The 22824-nt window shown below is 41.6% G+C and overlaps 1 protein-coding gene across 1 annotated transcript in view; it reads left to right on the top strand.

Annotated features, from left to right (window-relative positions):
- Positions 1–22824, top strand: part of CLSPN (claspin) — a 109008-nt gene that overhangs the window by 37968 nt on the left and 48216 nt on the right. The window contains exons 11-15 of the mRNA XM_073615595.1: positions 641–786; positions 4968–5023; positions 5142–5338; positions 7231–7394; positions 21751–21983. Coding sequence (XP_073471696.1) covers positions 641–786; positions 4968–5023; positions 5142–5338; positions 7231–7394; positions 21751–21983 — 796 coding nt within the window. The remainder of the gene's footprint in view (positions 1–640; positions 787–4967; positions 5024–5141; positions 5339–7230; positions 7395–21750; positions 21984–22824) is intronic.

The raw sequence follows: 22824 nt of genomic DNA, 5'->3' as shown, positions 1-22824 counted from the left end.
CTTTAACATGATGTTAAAAACCAGTATCTGTAATCTGTATTGGCGAGCATTTGAAAAAAGTATCGCTACTTGTACTGGTCTTAAAAAAAAGTGGTATCAGTAAAACCTTAATACTTACCTTAGAGCAATGCTCTGCAGTGCCACCCGCAGTCCACTCCCACAGCCATCATCTTTCACAAGAGTTACTTCCAGGTTTACGGGTTCGGGCACATTGATTGACCGGAGGCGCAATGACGTCACTTGCGCACATGCGTGCGGGAGCCGCCGGTCACGGCATGGGCCCTGAAAAAAACAGCACCAGCGGGCCGTTTCTTCAGTGCACATGCACCGATGATGTCGGCAGCAGCGTATATAGTGAATATCTCCTAAACTGTGCAAGTTCAGGAGATATTTACAGTACCTACAAGCAAGCCTTATTATAGGCTTATCTGTAGGTACAAGTGGTGTAACAGAGTTTACAACCACTTTTAAAAAGTAGTCTGGAAAACGTGTAAAGAAAAAATGAGCAATATTTATGTTCCTGTCTACGAAAAAAACTATCCTAATATATTTTCTGTTATGTTCAAAGCTAAATGCAAAGATGAAGGATGTTGAAAGACATGTTTAGTGAGATTAATTAATTTATTTTTTTTCTTTATAGACACTGGAGGATCTCCTAGGTGATGGTGGAAATGAGGAAGATGAGGCTAAAGATGGATTACAGAACAGTAGCATACCAGACAGAAGTATCCCTGTGGCTACAGAGTCCACCTTGATGTTGTTCAAAGACAATTCAACAAAGATTGAGTAAGTAATGCCTTTAGACCCCTTTCACACCAAGGTGCTTCAAAAACGCCTTATCGTTGTTACAGCGTTTTAGGGGCGTTAGCGTTAAAATTAACGCAGCGCTGCAGGCGTTTTAACAGCGTTTTTCAAGCGTTATTGAAGCATGTGTTATTGATGCTATCTTTCTGCTTGCATGTTTATCCTTTGTGATGTCATGTAAAATAAGCAGTGTCTTGTAAAGTAACAAGCAGTGTCTTGTTTTACTTCAAATCTTCATTTTTCTGGGATTAAGACCCCTTTCACACCGAGGGCGTTTTTCAGGCGCTATAGCGTTAAAAATAGCGCCTGCAATCCGCCCTCAAACAGCTGCAGCATTTTCTCCAGTGTGAAAGCCCGAGGGCTTTCACACCTGAGCGCTGCGCTGGCAGGACGTCAGGAAAAGTCCTGCCAGCAGCGTGGAGTGGTGAAGGAGCGGTGTGTTTACCGCTCCTCCACCGCTGCTCCCCATTGAAATCAATGGGGCAGCGCTGGGATAACGCCGCTATTGGGGCGCATTGCGGGCGGTTTTAACCCTTTCTCGACCGCTAGCGGGGGGTAAAAGCGCCCCGCTAGCGGCTGAAACGCGTCGCTAATCCGACGGTAAAACGCCGCTAAAAAACCCCGCCGCTATGGGCGGCTCGGTGTGAAGGGGCTCTAATTCTTTTTTTGGCACTTTCATTTTGTTTTTTTGGCACTTTGATGGTCTGTTTAATCATTCTGACCTTCCCACATGTTCAGTCCTGTTGTTGTAGATGCTCTCTTTTCTGCTTGCATGTTTACCTTTTTGTGAGATCATGTGAATTTTCTACAGCTCAGGGCGGATTATAGGCGTTATTCAGGCGTTTTTACAGCGTTTTCAATTCATTTCAATGGAGATGGGCGTTTTTAAAGTGCTTTTTTCAACGCCCAAAAGCTGCTCCAAAGATGCTGCTTGCAGGACTTTTCTCAATGCCCTGCCAGCGCAACGCCTCAGTGTGAAAGGGTCCATTGAGATGCATGGGGAGCGTTTTATGAGCGTTTTAATAGCGTTATTTTTAGCGCTAAAACGCCTTGGCATGAAAGGGGTCTAAGATGCACAAGCTGGTTTTTGTCGTTTGCATTATTTGACATTCTGTTGAGTGCTACACTGTTTGCTATTGTAATTGGGTAGAATAATAAATGACCATTTTTGGATGAAGACTTGCCATGCAATATTTGTGTTTAATTTGTCAAGCTGGCTTTTTGGCAGAAGATTCAGTATATTGGCTACCTACAACTGGATATTGCATCCCAATATACCTTTTCTCTTTAAAGAAAATTATAACACTGGAACAGTTCACTGTTGGCTTCCCAACCAAGTAAACAAAAGTGTAATTTGTAAAAGAAATGGTTCTGCTCTCTAGATCATTATTCATGTAGTCAACTTTGCTTTGTTTCTCATTAAAATTTGAGAAAGTGCTTTCCTGAATTGGCTTTAGTTTTTATAGATTGCATACAAGTATTACTACAAAGAGTATCATAAGTCTGTCATTTGTGCTTCTGGACTCTGCTTGGCATTTGAAGTCTGTCTTTACTCCACAAATGATTGGCAGAAAAGTCTTGTTTATTATCCCTTCTTACGTCACTGTCCAGCATGTATCTTGAAGTCTATAATTTTTTGCCTGGAAGATTTCTCTTGAAGCTTAATCTCTTCTCTCTCCCAAAAGTAATATCCGCTTATAAATAAGCCAAAACATGCAACAGGAAGCAGATATCTGACTCTTACCATGCATCTATTACCTAGAAGTCACTTCTGACCTAGACACATGGCATTTGTGTTTTGTTAAAGGCAAAGGCATAATGAGCTAGTATGCAGCGCATACTAGCTCATTATGAAATACTCACCTTAGAACGAGGCCTCAACATCTGGTCGTGGTCCACGCAGAGGGAGCTGACATGTTCCCTCTGCGTTTCTTCCGGGTATCACGGCTCCGGCGCTGTGAGTGGCCGAAGCCGCGATTACGTCACTCCCGCGCATGCACTTTTTCCCGGCCATCATTCCTTCAGCTGGGCCATCACAGCGCATGCGCCGCTGACTTTAGCAGCTGCATGCAAAGTAAATATCTCCTAAACCATTCAGGATTAGGAGATATTAGTTTTACCTACAGGTAAGCCTTATTATAGGCTTACCTGTAGGCAAAAGTTAAAAAAAGGGTATACAACCGCTTTAAGTCTACAAAGTTGTGGTTCCATTAGGGTTTAGTTATGGTGAGTGTCACTTTTTGTGCTGTTCCAATTTCAGTGAGATCCTGCAATGCCTCCCATGTATTTAAAAAAAAAATGAACAAAAATTCCCAGCTCAACTGCCTGCCTACATAAAATCGAATTGACCTTAACAGTTCACGTTTAAATAGGAAGGTTTTTTTATTTTTTTGCTCACATTCGCAAACATGTGTAAGCTGCAGTGGCCATGTCATGGCACCCTAGTGTACTGCAGTCCTAACACTATAATTTTGAGAGTCTCCAAAGTTGGAGAACATATACAGTATAATGGATAGATTAAGGGTACGTATGCCTGGAAGGGAGCCCACACCTCCTTAACCTCCCTGGCTGTATGATTATTTCGGATTTTAGGTGCTGAAAACGGTACCATTATTTTGCATGGAAATTTGGCGTTTTATATTGTAGGTCTGTAAATCTTAATAATAACACACTTAAATCTGTCCAAACCAGAGTCTAGTAGATATCCCGGGTATGATAAAGTTTGAAACACAAAAACATAAATTATAATATAATAAATAAATAAATAAAAAAAAAATAGTAATAAAATAAATTTCCCCACAATTCACTATCGCTCAATTCTGCAAGTGTTCTAATTTACTATCGCTGTTTTCTAGCTGGTCTAAAGCCACTTTTGACGTAAAGGGACACTTTTTGGTTGCTATGGACAATCTCCAGTTTCCAGGCAGAAAGAACAGTGTATATCATGTAAAACTGCATGCAGGGCATGGGCCAAAGCACTGGGGACAAAAGGGATGTGAAATCATTTCATACAGTACTGTAAGATTACAGTACTGTATGTGTTATGATTTTTACTTTTTCTTTAATTTGCCGCCAGGCTCCGCCCCCGTGCGTCGCGCCGCTCGCAGGGAACGGAGCCTGGCACGGAGAGGCTTCGGAGGAGGACGGAGCCCTCGGACACTGCGGGTGACATCGCAGGATCCCGGGGACAAGGTAAGTAACGCCGCCCCAGGATCCTGCAATGCGATCCTGAGTGTGGCTCGGGGTTACCGCTAATGGTACTGAATTTTAACCCCGAGCCACACTCGGGAAAACCGCCAGGGAGGTTAAAGGTATAAGGATGCACTGGACACCCAGCAAAAGCACATGGGCAGTGAAGTTATCTAGTTTGTCCCCTCACCAATTCACCAACAGTGCAAATAAATGGCAACCACCCCAACCTATAACTGGCCTTTGCAGCAAGGAACACATGGAAGGGTGACGCATGTCAAAAAACAAACAAAAATTTCCAGCTCACTTGCTAGCTTGCAACAAACCAAATTGACCCTGTCTGACAGTTCACGTTAAAAAAAGAGGAGTTTTATTTGCACACATTTGAAAATGTGTAAGCTGCAGTGGCCACATCATGGAACCCCAGTATTATCTGCAGTCCTAACTTTCTAATTTTGAGTCTGCCAAGCTGGGGCACACATATAGCAGTTGGATAGATGAAGGGCTGGTATGCCTGCAGAGAGCCGACTCCTCCTTAAAGGTATAGGGATGCACTGGACACCCAGAAAAATCACAGTGATATCCAGTGTGTCCCCTCACCAACTCCCAGGTATTCCCTACCCTCATTTTTTTTATTTTCTTTGGAGTACATCAACATTTTTTTGGAATTTCTACATCTGTTTTCTGCCTCCTGGGAATGATCTTGCTGTAGTGCACTGTTAGAAACTGCACTGATGCAAATGATGATCTGTATTTTGAAGACTCCTATTTATGCAGTACTTATCAGTGTTTCGGTGGAATTTTCCTTTCCGTTTACTCTTTAACGACCGATTTCTTTATAAAAGGCTATGATGCACTAAATTTGCATTTTAATCTGTTTCATCGTATTGGGCTATTCTTGTTAGTGTAAATCAAGCCCTCTCTTTGAATATTTAAACATAATTTTAATGCAGATTTTTTTCTATTTACCATAGTGACTCCATTCCTGATAAGATTGATCACAGTGGATGCAAGGAAAATTGCAAGCTAGGTAAATATCTTGGACATTGTAGATATTTGAGTAACTGAAGATTTGTAATGAGAAACGCATAAGATACATCTTTATCCTCTTTATTTATTTTTTTTTTATTTTAAATAATTTCTTACAGGAGATGAAGAGGATTTCCTTCTGCCTTTGACGAAGGACAACAGTCACAATAGCAGCTTTGAGCTGATTGGTTCTATGCTTCCTTCTTATCAGCCATTTAGCAAGACTGGAAGAGGATCCCTGCAGCCTAGTATCGGGGACTTCCGTTCTCCTTCTCCAGTTAACTTCAAAGCAAATTTTCTCAGCTCTGCATCGAAGGTAAAATGCTTATAATTGTAATCTATTTCATGTTGCAGTTGTATAAAAAAAATAGATGAAAGGTTTACAGGGAAGAAATAATAAATGCACACGTTTTTTGCAGAAAATGTGTATTTTTTCCCCCAAAGAGCCTGCAAAGCATTGCACCTGCTATCAGTGGATTGTGGGTGCCATTTCAGACTCCTGCAGACACTTTCTCCAGTTTTCTTGCTTGTACCTCCGTACAGGCCTTTTGTTAGAAAGCTGGAGAAAGTGTCAATGAACTACGAGGGCGCTCAAAAGTGCCCTTCCATTGAGATCTACAAGCCACCTGGCACAGTGGCAGACGGAACTTGTAGTTATAAGACAAGTAAAAAGGCGCAAAGCACAGTTACCTTGAAAGTAAAACCGATTAGTCCAGAAACTGAAAACTGTAAAAATGCATGTGTAAGTTCATGCATATATACTGGGAGTATATACAAGAGGTCAGTCAGGGCGGCCACCAAAGGAACCAAAAGCAGGGTCCAGCAAGCTAAAACAAACAACAAGGAGAGGGGCGCCTCTGAGTATAAATCATAAATACATTTTATTAAAACAACAATATCCACTCACATGGAAGTTGGAGAAGTTGCATTAGGGTCAGTTGGCTGGGCTGGAGAGATGCGGTGGAACTACAGGTCACAGGGACCTGCAGGAACCGCTGTGACCTGTAGTTCCACCGCATCTCTCCAGCCCAGCCAACTGACCCTAATGCAACTTCTCCAACTTCCATGTGAGTGGATATTGTTGTTTTAATAAAATGTATTTATGATTTATACTCAGAGGCGCCCCTCTCCTTGTTGTTTGGAACTTGTAGTTATGAATGACACGGCTGTGTGGGCGGAGCCCCACACAGTTGCGTTGATTTTGAAGTGTGACAGCAGCTGTGGGGGACAGAAATTGCTGTCACGGGGTGGGGATATGTGCTGGAGCATGTTACACCGTATATACGGATGTAACATGCTCCAAACTGTGGACTTTCTAAGGGACAAGACAGTAATTTTTTTCCCCTAGAATGGCATAATATAGTAGATGATTACTGGTCCCTTTTCTTATTTTGCCAAGCCTGTGCCGGGAGCTACATAAACTGCTTCTGAACTTTCTGGAAAAAATGTTCACTTGTGGATTTTACAAAACATCTATATATGTCCTTGGATACAGAATCCATGATTGGAAAGGGAAAGCTGTCTGAAATGATCAAGGTGTCTGTTGCTGATATTAAATTGGGAACCTGAAAATTAGAACAAATGCCTGAATTGTATCTAACGCAAACTGTAATTTGAGTATGAGTATTAGCTAGTCTACATGAAATGTCCTCCCCGAGCCTTACATTGCATTCAAGAAAACGTTCACCTTTGTTAAAATCATAATAAATGCATATGACTTATCAGGTAAAGAAATTGATGTTTTATTTTTTTACACTGTAGCCCACAAAGCATTGGACCTGTGATCAGTGGATCACGGTTGCAATGTCAGGCTCCTGCAGACACTGCCGACAGCTCTATACCCATAACTTCCTTATGAGCAGACAGTTGCTGAGCTGCAGGCGATGTTGGTGAACGAGTATGTTTGGGCGTTAAAAAAAAAATACAAATACATTTTGTAACCAATTCTATTCAGCTTGATTTAAAATTCAAGAAATGATATATATATAGATATAATAAATATATAAAAAAAAAAAAAAAAAATATATATATATATATATATATATATATATATATATATATATATATATATATATATATATATAAATATAATTTATATTTTTTTTTTTTATGCATTTTGTGGTATTTTATTTTTCTACTGTGCTTACTTCTAGATAGATACATTACACTATACAGTATGGTATAAAATGTAATTTAACTGTCTTCTAGAGTTCTGGTAAGATATCTGAGCCATCTCTACCTGTGGAAGACTCTCAGGATCTGTATAATGCGTCACCTGAGCCTAAAGCATCTTACCTCGGTGCTGGTGGAGATTCACAGTTTCAATTCTCTCTGGAGGATGACACACAAAGTCAGCTGCTGGATGCTGATGGGTAAGATGGGTACCTTACATTGTTCTGATGACCGCAGCCTAATGTGTGTAAATACTGACTCCACTGCTTGGTGGCAGCAGACCAAGTTAATTTGGGTGCAGATTTCTTATGGCTTGAAAAGACTTATTAGTTAGTGTAGAACACAGAAGCAACAGTACCCTCAGTACATTGGGACTTTATGGGCAGATATACAGTATTAGAACAAATATGATCTAAAAATATAAAGTTTATTAATATACAGGTAGAGATAAAAACATTGGTGTATGCATCACCATAGAGTCAAATATGATAGAACGTAGTACAAATATGACCCAAAAAGGATTACGTAATGTTGTGCACAATTATCTTCACGTTATCCCCAACGCGTTTCGGGAGCAAATGTGAATCCCTTCTTCAGGGTCATTTGTAAGAGAATATCACAGATTTTGAGCACTCTATAACAGATGGTCCCCCCGACTAGTATCCCCCAGGTGGAAGAGAGATGAAAGCACCAGGGCCTCGAGTGCTTCTCAAAATGATCCCAAAGACCACCCAGATGCACCGCCTGGAGATGTGAAGTGTATGGAGGGGGGAGAGGAGATTCACCAATGCTGAGGATTAAAGCACATAACATCAATGGAAACGGCCTCTCCAACCTAAAATATAAATAGACAAGAATGACAAAGAACCGAGGCCTCAGAGCTATGGAAAAGACCTCTCCAACGTGTGTGTGTGTGTGTGTGTGTGTGTGTGTGTGTGTGTGTGTGTGTGTGTGTGTGTGTGTGTGGCGAAGTCTATATAACTAAACCATGATGTAATATGGCAGGTTATTGATGATAGACTTTCATTGGACAAAAAGGACCTTTCCCACTCCACCAGGTACAGATTGGCGAATGATGGGGCACAGCATGTCCCCATTGCCACGCCCTGTACCTGGAGGAAGTGGGAACCATCAAAAGAAAACACATTGGGGTTTTTTTTACTAAAGTTGGAGAGTGCAAAATCAGGCTCCCTAATGGATAGAAACCAATCGCCTTCTAACCTCAGCTTGTTCAATTAAGCTTTGGCAATAAAACCTGGACCCTGATTGGCTTCTATGTAGAAGTGAGCCTAATTTTCTACTCTCCAGCTTTAGTAAATAAACCCCACTGTATGATTAGGATTAACTCCAATGTTGATATCACAAATTTGTGAAGCTTCCAGTCATACTTGTGAGAATGTTTGACAGCGGAAATGCCTAAATGGTGAGGGATAGAACTGTAAAAAAAGCCTCAACCTCAATAGAGTGTCTCGGGGGAGAGGTGGATCCCTTCCAAATTTTGTAACAGATGGATAGTGTCCCTAATATATGAAGGAAGAGTAGTGACCTAAGGTGTAAGTCTATGAACTTAGATTTTTAGTGATACAGCCTTTACCTGAAACAATGGGTCTGCCTGGTGGGGTTTTCAGATCTTTGTGAACTTTGGAAAGACTGTAAAAAGTGGGAACTATGGGATGTTTAGTACGGATAAATTCCCAGGTGTCCTTGTCGATGATGCCCTGGGAATGGGCATCAACTAGGGTATAGAAGTTGACATTAAGCTTGTCAATAGTACATTTAGAAATGGGTTTATACCAGGCATTATTTTGAAGAATTCTTTTACACGTTGATTTGTATTGGTCGCTAGACATAATCATTATACAGTGGTACCTTGGGTTACGAGCATAATTCATACCAGAAGAATGCTTGTAATCCAAAGCGCTTGTATATCAAAGCAAGTTTCCCCATGGGAGTCAATGGAAACTCATAATTTGTTCCACAGTGACTGCTATTGTATGCAGTACCGCATGTGGTCAGAGGTAGGGGTGCGCCGGAGAGGCTCGGAGACGCTCTCTGGCGCCCCTGCACCTCTGGCCAAATGCGGTACTGCACACCCTAGAGGCTTAAATCCTGCTCGTCTTGGAAGACCACGCTCAGAAACCGAGTCAGGATTTAAAAAAAAAATAATAGCTCGTATTGCGAAACGCTCATAAACCGCAATACTCGCAATCCGAGGTATTACTGTATTCCCTCCTTATCGGAAGGTTTTATGTCATGTTATGAAGAAGTTCCAGGGAGGAACGAAACATGTGAACAAGTGACAGATCCCCTGATACACTGCATGCTGTTTCATCTGGACTCTGCTCCAACTTCCACATTGGGGCTGGCGTTCAGGATATTTTTGAGCTGGCCTTATTGACACTGCTTATGGGATTACAACGTGCTTTCAACCATTGCAGGCTGACACGGATTTGAGATACCTGTTCACACCAGTGTGCTATGTAATTTACGGCTACCAACCTGTTTGCATTATCTGAGATCTCAGCAGGACATGTCTGTACAGCGCGCACACAGAGAAATCGCTAGACAGCAATTACGGGATAGTGCGTATATATGACAGCCTGCACACTGGTCACATCGGCTTCACCATGTGAGTACCCAATCAGTTATGACCTAGTGACAGCACTGGTCGGACCACATGCAGTTGGAGAGACTTCTCTGTCATTACTTATGCTGGCTCACATAGATCCTGTCTATCGGTCTTCACCTCATCCTTGCTGTATCTCTGGGACAACTTCAGTTGTGTAGCAATTAGCAGCACACGCGGCCCATGGTGTAGTTTGTTTACTTACACGCAGTAGTGGAACAGCAGCTTGATGGAATTTTCCACATTTGTTACAGAGAGCCTCATCTGACATCAATTTTATCCCATATTAATAGACTGTCTTCCATTCACTGCAAGCTCGCTATTACTGACCCAGCTGTTCAGCAGTGGTCTGGATACTGGTCCTCAGGATTCCTGTTTCTTGGTTCCACTGCATTTGCCCATTGTGGCCTTAATGTGCCGTGTCACCACATTCAGGATTCTGTTACCAGTATTACTATTCAGACTGTGGTCCAATCAGCATGCAGGTGCTGTTATAGGGGATCCATCTTTTAGGGAGGGGTTGTGGTCACACTGTCCTAGCTCTCCAGGAGGGCTGCTCCGGGCTTCTTTAGGGGAGTCAGTGTTGGGGAACCATATCTTTAGCGGGAGGGTGTGGTTATGTGGGTGGGTATGTTGATGGGAAGTGTGTGGGTTTTCTGGGGGAGGGGGGTGTTTTTGTAGGGTATAGCAACCTCTGTTTTGTGCTGTGATCTTTTTCATTAAATAAACATACATTTTTTTTGAGGAGATAGCCTTTGGGTGTTTGCATCTATTTGTTTTCTGGAATTTTCACTATGGTATGTTTTAGTACGGATAAATTCCCAGGTGTTCTTGATGCCTTGGGAATAGACATCATCGACTAGGATATAGAAGTTGACATTGAAATTGTCAATAGTACATATGGAAATGGGTTTATACCAGGCTCTATTTTGAAGAATTCTTTTACATATTGATTTGTATTGGTCGTTGGACATAATCCCTATATTCCGTCCCTTATTGGAAGCTTTTATAGTGAGTGAATGTAGTCCTTTCAAAGACTGTAGGGCATCTTTCAGTTGTAGAAAGATTCCCTTTAGCGGAATAGGTTTTTAGTTTTTTGATTTCTGTAGTAGTGAAGGCCGCAAACGCGGCCAGGTTGGGATTCCCTGACAGGCATGGAAATGTCAGATTTCTTTTTTAAATATAGGAATATTTGGTGCTGGTTCTACTTTGGTGTCAGTGTGCTCCTGCAAAAGCGTTTCGATGTCAATGAGATCAGTAGGATCTTATTCTGCCAAGAGGTCATCTAATGCCTCTTCAGATTGTGTGGTATTCTGTACTGGTTGTTTAGAATATAAACCTTTTTATAGGGGAGTTTCCTCGCAAACAAGTGCAGACCCTTAAAGGGTTTTTAAACCCATATATAAAAGACTATGCCAGCCCCTTTATTAGAGGCTGGCATAGCACACTGTGTCAGTAGTTTTAAAAAAACGAGCGCTGTAAATACCTAATTTGAGCTGTCTTCCGGCCGGGCCCATCACTTGCAGCCGCTCTCCAGCTCTGATACATTGCTTCTGAGGGAGGGGCCATGATCTCCCTCTGACGTCAACTGGGGAGATCACATGGCCGCTCGTCTCCTCCGCAGAAGCCTTGTCTCATAGTTGTAAAGCAGCCGAGAGTCACTTGACAGGCCTGAAGACAGGTCAAATTAGGTATTTATGACGCTCGTTTTTGAAAACTGACAGTGTGCTATGCCATAAATGAATAAAAAACAGCGCTCGCAAAAAAAAATAAAGAACTATCTAACGTGTTGCAGCTGCTGGATACAAGTGCTCAGACTTTAGTAATAAATAAAACAAAAACCTGCGCTGGCAACTCACCATATAATAATTAATAAATCCTAAAATATATAAAGGCAAATAAATTTATATATGCACAAATGGTGTAGACTATGTGGGATTGGCAAAAGAGCCACTAGAAACTATGCGACTAGAAACCGTTGGATGTCGCTACACTGGTGCAATTAAAAATGTGAAATATAAATAAACATACGTGACCACAAATAAGGTGTATACACCTCTAAAGAAATGAACGCCAAATGATGTATAAAAAAGAAAAATTAAATTATAAATTGCTATTGACGGAGAGTCCTTTACATCAAGGTGTTTCTTCACAAAAACAATCAACAGACTTCAAGCTTTTTCCATCCACATACAGGGTCTGGTCATGAAGGTAGGCTAGTGCTGGTAATGATTATGAAGAGACTTAGGGAACTACAAATCTCACGTTCCACCAAAAGACAAATCTCACGTTTCACCAAAAGAAAAGGAGAAAACATATAGTGTAAAACCTATGACACCGTGAGATCACCTGCGCATATAAGCGCTACTCACGGAACCGATGTGCAGAGCAGGCATTCAGATATTCAGTTGGCGTGCGTTCCACCAACTCCAGGAGGTGATGTCACTGGTTCTCAGATTCTCAGGCGTAAGCAGGATGTTGCGTCGACGCGTTTCTCCCCTCCCCCAGAGCGTTATCAAAGACTTAACATCCAGCCCACACAAGGTTCTACTTATACTGCGCTCGGTGAGTGACAGCCATTTACGGCCAATGGGTGAGCATTACCCATTCCTTCCTAAAATCATCATATCCTGTTGCAATTAGAAAACTTTAATCAGTGACTAGAGACACAACATCTCCTATCACCACAATAGGCAAATATGTATGCTTGAACAAACTATACAAGACATCAAATTTATGCGCTTATTGTCTTAAACCAAACTAAGGTGTAATACAACAGGATATCTAAACAGATAAAGTATCCATATATAATACATGCTGAATGTCCCTTTTTCTTGACATAACTAATTTAAAAAAAATACTATTCTTTAATAAAAAATATAATATACAATGATGAAATTAAATAAAAATAACAAATTTTTAATAATTATAAAAAAGAAAAAAATATATATAAAAATATATAAAATATGAAAATAAAAATAAAAAATATATAAAAATTAGATAAAATTCCTTGATGCTTATTGTACCTTGCAACAGGAAAAATTACATATATATATATATATATAAAGTTTATCGATATATATTTTCTGTTTGAAATTTTTTGGATGCTAATAGGTTTTATCCTATATATGTATATAAATATATATATGTAATTTTTCCTGTTGCAAGGTACAATAAGCATCAAGAAATTTTATCTAATTTTTATATATTTTTTATTTTCATATTGTGTGTGTGTGTATATATATATAATATATTTTTTATAATTATTAAAAATGTGTTATTTTTATTTAATTTCATCATTGTATATTATATTTTTTATTAAAGAATAGTATTTTTTAAATTAGTTATGTCAAGAAAAAGGGACATTCAGCATGTATTATATATGGATACTTTATCTGTTTAGATATCCTGTTGTATTACACCTTAGTTTGGTTTAAGACAATAAGCGCATAAATTTGATGTCTTGTATAGTTTGTTCAAGCATACATATTTGCCTATTGTGGTGATAGGAGATGTTGTGTCTCTAGTCACTGATTAAAGTTTTCTAATTGCAACAGGATATGATGATTTTAGGAAGGAATGGGTAATGCTCACCCTTTGGCCGTAAATGGCTGTCACTCACCGAGCGCAGTATAAGTAGAACCTTGTGTGGGCTGGATGTTAAGTCTTTGATAACGTCCTGGGGGAGGGGCGAAACGCGTCGACGCAACATCCTGCTTACGCCTGAGAATCTGAGAACCAGTGACATCACTTCCTGGAGTTGGTGGAACGCACGCCGTTTAGCAGCGAGCACCAACTGAATATCTGAAAGCCAGCTCTGCACATCAGTTCCGTGAGTAGCGCTTATATGCGCAGGTGATCTCACGGTGTCATAGGTTTTACACTATATGTTTTCTCCTTTTCTTTTGGTGAAACGTGAGATTTGTCTTTTGGTGGAACGTGAGATTTGTGGTTCCCTAAGTCTCTTCATAATCATTACCAGCACTAGCCTACCTTCATGACCAGACCCTGTATGTGGATGGAAAAAGCTTGAAGTCTGTTGATTGTTTTTGTGAAGAAACACCTTGATGTAAAGGACTCTCCGTCAATAGCAATTTATGATTTAATTTTTCTTTTTTCTTTTTTATACATCATTTGGCGTTCATTTCTTTAGAGGTGTATACACCTTATTTGTGGTCACGTATGTTTATTTATATTTCACATTTTTAATTGCACCAGTGTAGCGACATCCAACGGTTTCTAGTCGCATAGTTTCTAGTGGCTCTTTTGCCAATCCCACATAGTCTACACCATTTGTGCATATATAAATTTATTTGCCTTTATATATTTTATGATTTATTAATTATTATATGGTGAGTTGCCAGCGCAGGTTTTTGTTTTATTTATTACTAAAGTGTGCTATGCCAGCCTCTAATAGGGAGGCTGGCAGTGAACATTTTTTTAATTCTATTTTACAAGAATAGCGGCGGGGCGGTGCCAGAGACAGACACAGAGGGGGATGACAGGCAGGAAGGAGGGGGGGAAAGAGGAGAGGGGAGCAGGGCAGCCTATCACAGAGGGAGGTGGAGCTGCCCTGATTATCGTGGTCTGTTTAGAGGGTGCGTACAGGAAGTGCAATGTAAAGCTCTGTGTAATCTGCTTTAAGGGACCAGGATCTGCATATTTTTCTTTTTTTTTTTTGGAGGGGGTTTACAAACACTTTAATTATTTCAAAGGTATCTGGTTCTGCATCAGGGCAGAAGCTGAGGCCTTGGATAACCATCTTTCCTCCTCAAGAGAGAGTTGGTAATCAGACAAACTGATAATATTCAGTGCATTGGTGTGGTCATGTTGTAAATGTAAAGATTTGTGTTGTGTGTCATCTAAACTGGGTACTAAAAAATCTTTGTCAGAAGTGAGTGGTGTAGAAGAAATACCTTGTGTAGAGGGTCCCCCCATACGTGAGGAGGTAGATAAACCATCACCAGAAGGCCCAGATGGGCGAGTGAATAACCTTTACCCACAGCTCCAAGAGGAAAAGATAGAAGGGCATTGAGTATGAGTGGATTCTGTTGTGCATTTTTTGTTTAGTGAAGTCATCGCCTGAAAGTGATCGTTTAGTTTTTATATGGTCTTCTGTTCCACTGTCGATTCTGTGAAGAAGAGGAAACAGATCCATTAAGTGAGGAGTTGGACCCTGGAGCCTTAGAAGCATGTCCCAGCTCCTTAATGTTCTGGCATTGGGATCTATTTCCTTGATTCCGTCTATTCATTCCTGAAAGGCCCTTTTGTCCCTCCAAAACTTTTTTTTTTCTTTGACTGCTAGTGTCTCGCATGTAACCTGATCCAGGTGGCACTTGATTCTATCCCCATGTTCCTTAAAAGAAGGTAGCCCCTTTTTAAAGGGTTGTCATTTTATATAGATATGGTCAATATCCTTATCCATCACAATAATGAGTTTTGAAATCCTTCACTCAAAAGCTTCCTCATAGTTTTGGTACGCTGTTGTAGATTATTTTCCCATCTTTCTTGAAAGTGGTGTCTACCTCTTCCAAGAGTGGAAAGATCTGTGTTCGTAAACCAAAGGGATTGATGTCCCCCTTGATATAACGATCAAAACTTTCTGCGTGCCAAAACAAGCCGCTGCCTTCTCAACGTTAACCACTTAAGGAACGGAAGGATTTGCCCCCTTAATGACGAGCGCTTTTTACAATTTGGCACTGCGCTGCTTTAACTGGTAATTGCGCGGTCATGCAATGCTGTCCCACAAATGGCTTTCTTTTGGTGGTATTTGATCACCTCTGGAATTTTTATTTTTTCAATATAAACGAAAAAAAGACCAAACATTTTGAAAAAAAAGTTTCTACTTTTTGTTATAAAAAAAAAAAAAAATATTCAATAAACTAAATTTTAGTACTTTTAGGCCAACATATATTCAGCCACATGTCTTGGGTAAAAAAAAAAATTCAATGAGCGTATATTGGCTTGCACAAAAATTATAGCGTCTACAAGCTAGGGTACATTTTTTGGAATTTACACAGCTTTTAGTTTGACTGCCGATCTAATTTCTTGAAGTGCTAAAATAGCAGGGCAGTACAACCCCCCCCCCCCAAATAACCCCATTTTGGAAAGTGGACACCCCAAGGAATTCGCTGAGAGGCATGTTGAGTCCATTGAATATTTTAATTTTTTTGTCACAAGTGATTGAAAAATGACAACCTTTTTTTACACAGTTGTCACTGAAATGATATATTGCTTACACATGCCATGGTTATATGTGGAATTACACCCCAAAATACATTCTGCTGCTTCTCGGGGGATGGCGGGGATGCCACATGTGTGGGACTTTTTGGGAGCCTACCCCGAAAACCAATCGCCGCCTTCAGGATTTCTAAGGGCTTAAATTTATGATTTCACTCCTCACTACCTATCACAGTTTCGGAGGCCATGAAATAAGATAGCACAACCCCCCCCCCCCCCCCCAAGTTGCCCTATTTTGGAAAGTAGACACCCCAAGCTATTTGCTGAGGCATGTTGAGTATTTTGTAGATCTCGCTTTTTGTCACAAAGTTTTGAAGAAAAAAATTCCTTCATTTTCAAAGCTGCAAAATACTCACCATGCCTCTTAGCAAAAGCCTTGGGGTGTCTACTTTCCAAAATGGGGTCATTGGGGGGGTTGTGTCACACACATGTGGTAAATGTAATTTTCCATGAAACTTGTAGCAAAATATAAAATATATTCCACGGACTCAGCAAATAGCTTGAAGTGTCTATTTTCCAAAATGGGGTCATTTGAGGAGTTTTGTGCTATCTTGACATTTCAGGGTCTAGGAAACTGTGATAGGTAGTGAGGAAGTGAAATCACCATTTTATGCCCTTAGCCTGAATGCAGTGATTGGTTTTTGGGGTCCTGTATGCGGCTAGGATGCCAAAAAGTCTCACGTGGAACAAGTGTCTCATACACAGCGACAATTTTGGGGAAAAAAAAGTTTTTTTACTTTTTGCTATAATATCCCCCCAAAAAAATATTTCTCCCTCAGTTTGGGCTGATAAATATACTACATATTTTTGGTTAAAAAAAATCGCAATAAGCGTATATTGATTGGTTTGTGCAAAAGTTATAGCGTCTACAAAATAGGGAATAGATTTATGGCTTTTTTTTTTTTTAATACTAGTAATGGCAGCGATCTGCGATTTTTAGCGGGACTGGGACATTGAGGCGGATAGATTGGACACTTGACACATTTTTGGGACGATTGACATTTATACAGCGATCAGTGCTATAAAAATGCACTGATTACTGTGTAAATGTCACTGGTAGGGAAGGGGTTAACACTAGAGGGTGATCAAGGGTTTAAATGCGTTCCCTCGTATGTGTTTCTAACTGGGGGGATGTGACTGACTAGAGGAGGAGCCAGATCGCTGTTCCTAACTAGACGATCTGTCTCCTGTCAGAACAGGGATGTGTATGTGTTTACACACACACACATCCCCGTTCTGGCTCTCATGCCCACGATCGTGTGTCCCGGCGGACATCACGTCTGCTGACCACGCGCATCGGGTCCCCCGCTGCACCATGGGCGAGTGAGCCTGCTATAGCTGTTGAAAGGGCCGACGTACAGCTATGGCGATTTGTGCAGGAGAGTCGACCTGCCACAGTATAACGACGGCAGCTGGTCGGCTATTGGTTAAAATGCATGAACCGCAGATCTGCTCGTATCTAGTCCTGGCCAAGGAAGCAGAGAACATGGGCATATGACTAATTGGGTCAGTGGACCAATATAGCCGTAACCCACCTTTTCTATTGATGCCCATGAGGAGGGATAGGCCCAGAAAGGTCTTAAATTCGGAAACAGTAATAGGTTTCTATGCTCTGGCAAGGGTCAAATGGGGATTAGCGGCGATGAATTGACCAGCATACAAATTGCTTTAATCCACAATAGATCTTCCGTGAAAAACAGTGAATTAAAATCAAGTGACATAAAATCAACTGTTTCCACTTGAATTCTGGGTTGGCCAGTGAATAGGTGAAGGACGGGCGCTGCAGAAGTGGTGGGCTCCCAATCAGGATTGGCATATGCAGCAGGAAGGGCACTACGGGCCTGTGTTCAAACTCTTGGTGGCTGCGGGGTACTACTTGTGCTAGCAACCGCACCAGCTTGAACTGCACTTATGGGACTCACCACGTCGCCAAATGTTACTACACTGCTGGTTTGTCTATGACCAGGATGTACTAGGCCGCTAGTGCTTGCCAGTTCACCAGGAATGAGTGGCACTAGTACTGGCTCTCTGCTCCATACGAGAGCCCTCCTGTTCTTGTACCTCAACAAAAGAACGGGATCGGGTATGCCTGACCTTAGCAATGACCATTACTCCGTCAACAGAGCTATCTGTCGGGGTGCTGCTGCTCTCTACCTGTTCGTATACCTGAATCTGACAAGAGAGGCTTCCCCTGCGCTCTCATCTGTCATGCTCAGTAACGTGTAGGCCTCTTCACTAGTGGACCTCTGGATATTTTGTCCTCTAAATTTACAACTAGTGCAATCCACAGGCAAAAGAGCACCTGGTTGCTAGTGACTGCTTCAATTGCTACCAAAAAAAATTAACTGTTAGCGTTCGCAGGGATCAGGCGTGACTCTGCCAATGCTGCAGTTTTGTGTGTTGTGTTTTGTAAGTGACGCCACTTTTTGGGAACACTAAACTATTGGGGGCGCTAGTATAGAACCGATCAGATCAAAGATATTGATCTGTTCAAACACTATACTAGTAAGGGAGGTGTATGGTGTGTGCGTGAGTGTTAGTGCTACTGGCACTAATCTGACACTGCTTGGGATTGACACCGACCCCAACTGACACTAAAACCTGTCCTAGGGGGTGATCAGGGGGCTAAACCTTTATTGGGGAATATATGGCAGTTACCCTGACGCTATAAAAAAAACTGACAGTAACTAGCTAGCGTCACCCGTGACACTAAATACAGTGATCAGAAAAGAGATCTGTACATTATATTAGTGACACTGGTTAATGGGCTAAACCTACCTGGGCCTACTACTAACTGCCCTAACGCTGATTAGTGTCACAAGTGAAAACTGCACTTGATGACACTGACAGGGAGTGAAAGGGTTAAATTGGGGGGGGGGGGTGATCAGTTGTTGACAAGTGTGCCTATGTGTCCTGATGTCAGTGTAGTGTTGGTGCAACTCACGGTTAGTTGTCCTCTCTCTGGAACTGAAAAGGGCTTCCCAAGGGGAGGTGACATGGCTTCCTCTGCCTGTGTTTACATTACACAGGCAGAGGACAGTGTCTCGTTCGCCAGAAATCATTGGCCTAGGCCTGGAGGCTGATCGGTTCTGGAACGAATCCGATTGCATCGGGTGCGCACGCCTGACGTACAAGGACGGCGATTCGCCCAGGAGAGCCAACCTGCAACGGTCCTTAACTGGTTAAACAATGGAAGTTCTTTTCAAGCGTAACAGTAAAAATCTATTGCTAAGTGCATATACAAAATTGAAAATAGGTATCTCCTTACACAATGTATACACTCAACCTTTGAACACCAGGGATAATACATTTAGAATTACATAAAATATATGGAAAAGGGAATTGGTTGTGGGGGATGGGTATTTACTACCCTAGTTACAAATGGATAAATACAGCCATCATCATAAGACCTTAATTATTGCCAACACCCCTAAGGTATAGAACACAGAAACAAAAGTACCCCCCGCTACATTGGGACTTTATGGGCAGATATACAATATTAAAACAAATAATATAAAAAATATAAAGTGTATTAATAAACAGGTTGAGATAAAAACATTGGTGCATACATCACCATAGAATTAAATATGACAGAACGTAGTACAAATATGACCCAAAAAAGGATTACGTAATGTTGTGCACAATTATCTTCTCGTTATGCCCCCTGGGGAGACGTGAGAGATCATCATCGCAGCACATTCCCCCCCCCGTATCCAGTTTCTTATCCTGGATTGTGTGCATCCCAACCCTAGGGGGGTGTTTGGAGTAAACTTCTAATCCAACATTGCTAAACTTGAGTTACTGTCCCTCCCTAGAGGTTTTTGCCTCTGGTGTATGTGAAAAAGAGTGAAATGGTATTTTCTCACTTTAAAATGAGGTCTGCTGTGCCACTGTATGCGGGTTCTGGGAGGTTCCCAGATTAAACTCACTACTTATGTTCTACTTATGTACTTACCTGGTATCTCCTTGGAAGGTCTATTTGGTTCACCAAACTTTACCATCGTTATACTATACACTATGCTTCTGTTAATTACTAAGCTTGCTCGGTAAAAGTATTTTACTGCTCTTTGTATATAGATATGTGTATTTATGTACATGTGGAGTTCCATGCTTGTATATATGTCTCAGTTTGGTCACCTATTTTTATGAGTCTTATGCTGTACCACTATCTCTGCACCAGGGACGTCCTTGGTGTCCCTGTCCCTTGGCCTCTTTATGCTCCCACCCAGCGCACAAAGGCCTCCCACCATTGTGGGCGGCTACTATGCAGCTGGCGCACCTGAGGTCAATGCCTGAGATCTTCGATCATTAGGCGTTCTCCCCTCTTTGTGCCGGCATCTTCCTTTGTGCGTTGGATCGCAGGTGCATGTCTTCCTCCCGCTCTTTGGGGGGGGCGCCATGCACGTGTTGTCTGGGGGATTCCGCTGACCCTCTGCACATGCCTGTATTCTTCCCGTCCCACTGACTGCATGTCCCCCTCCTCTGCCACCGCATCATGGTAATGCAGCGGAGCGTGCACCTGATGGCAGCGGCTGCAGTGCTCATGTACAGGCGTCCCCACCACTATATAGAGTGGCGTATCTGCTTTTGCAGATGCTGCGTCTTGTGGGTTTATGTCCAACTGAGGGGTAATATCAACAAGCTGGTCATCATAAGGTATGTTTCTAGCACTCTGTGCTATTTAGTCATTTAACTGCATATGCACCTAGTGCATTGGGGGGTGGAGCATTACATATGTTATGTCATATTGCTCTTCTAATTTAGTACACACTATTAAGCTATGGTCACTAATTTTCATGGCTCAATCTCCTAACCTACTGATTCCAGTTTGGTCATAATCTGGGTAGTCTATGACACACGGATCACTTCCAAGGGTCCACCTGGATATCATTGCTGGGGTCTATTGCTATTATATAGATATCTCTGAGGCCTCGGTTCTTTGTCATTCTTGTGTATTTATATTTTATGTTATGTGCCTTAATCCTCAGCATGTGCTGAATCTCCCCCCCCCCCCCCAATACACTTCATATCTCCAGGCTGTGCATCTGGGTCGTCTTTGGGATCCTTGTGAGAAGCATTCGAGGCCCTGGTGGTTCCAACTCTCTCCCACCTTGGGGATACTAGTTGGGGGACCATTTGAACCCTGGTGCAGATATAATTCTGACTGCTTTTAGCTGTGATGAGCCTGCTGTGGGCCGATCTGATGTTATGCCAATTTTTCTATCATTATCTGTGATATATGTATGTATTCCATCTGTCCCATGGTTCTTAACAAATGTTATGTTCGGTTGTAGAGTGCTCAGTCTGTGATCTTCTCTTACAAATTTCCCTGAAGAAGGGATTCATATTTGCTCCCGAAACGCGTTGGACATAACGAGAAGATTAATTGTGCACAACATTACGTAATCCTTTTTGGGTCATATTTGTACTACGTTCTGTCATATTTGACTCTATGGTGATGTATGCACCAATGTTTTTATCTCTAATTGTATATTAATAAACTTTATATTTTTTATGTCATATTTGTTCTAATGTATATCTGCCCATAAAGTCCCAATATACTGGGGGGTACTTTTGTTTGTGTCCTTTTACCTTAGGGATGTTGGCATTAATTACGATGGTGGCTGTATTTATCTATTAATTGGTGTAAATTTTTATAGTTTCAATTGCATAATTTTTTTCCTTCATAGCTTTCTAAATGTTGGCCACAACAGGAGCAAGTACAGCTCTGCCAAGCAAAGACTTGTGATGGACAATATGGATGAGAATGCTATGGATGCCAATATGGGCGAACTGTTAGATCTCTGCTCAGGAAAGTTTAAGGAGTCACAGTCTGACACCAGCCAGCCTGATGCAAATGGCACCAAGATAGGAGCTATGGATGAGTTGCTGGGACTCTGCTCTGGCAAATTTGTCTCTCAAGGTATTTGGCATTTAATATTTGAACATATTTCTCATATTTAACAATTTCTCACTGACCTCAGCCTTTGGAGGCATAACAGAGGGTGTTGGGTCATAAACACTACTTACAAACTTGAATTTTATTATCCAGCTTTCTTAGACGTACATCATGAGATACAGAGCCATAGTAATTACTATGTGGGTTATAGGCCACCTTCAGGTGATGGACACTGGCACACCCTAAGACAGGAAGTCCGCTCCCTATATAACCCCTCCCGCTACTGGGAGTACCTCAGTTTTTTCGCCAGTGTCTTAGGTGTTGGTCACGAGTAAAGATGTGCTGTGCTGAGCTCCACTGGAGCAATCCTTGCTGGGGCTAGCTATGCAGCCGGTTTCATTCAAAGTTTCTTTTTAGGCTGAATTGAATGGTACCTGGGCCACGTGCCGGAAGAAACTAGGTTTAGCCCGTAACGCTTCTCCTTCAAGAGAGCTAGACCCCGGGATCCAGTACTTTTGTTTTTTTTCAGCCTTAAGTTTTTTCTGGCGGGGTGTTTTACGGGTCCAGGAGTGCGGATCCTCCGATTTAAAAAGGGCCCTAGTTCCTGAAGGTTTTTTAAACTGAGCCCACCGTGAGAGGTGAAGATTGGATCTGTTGGTTTTACCACAGAAAACCCTGCGGCGGGAAAGGTAAGTGGAGACTTCTAAAGAATTTTAAAGTTTCTTATGAATTGTCTCCTTTAAAAAGTAAATGTTGTCATGCCTAAAAGTCACCACTGGGGGCAGTATAGAGTATGTACCTTGTCATGCTTTCCTACGCTGTGTCACGCTGTCTCAGTAGAAGCTGCAGATTCCTCTGGCGAGCA

This window comes from Aquarana catesbeiana, linkage group LG02 (genome assembly GCF_042186555.1).
Source record: "Aquarana catesbeiana isolate 2022-GZ linkage group LG02, ASM4218655v1, whole genome shotgun sequence".
Classification (NCBI taxonomy): domain Eukaryota; kingdom Metazoa; phylum Chordata; class Amphibia; order Anura; family Ranidae; genus Aquarana; species Aquarana catesbeiana.
This window is presented reverse-complemented; position numbering and strand designations above follow the sequence as displayed.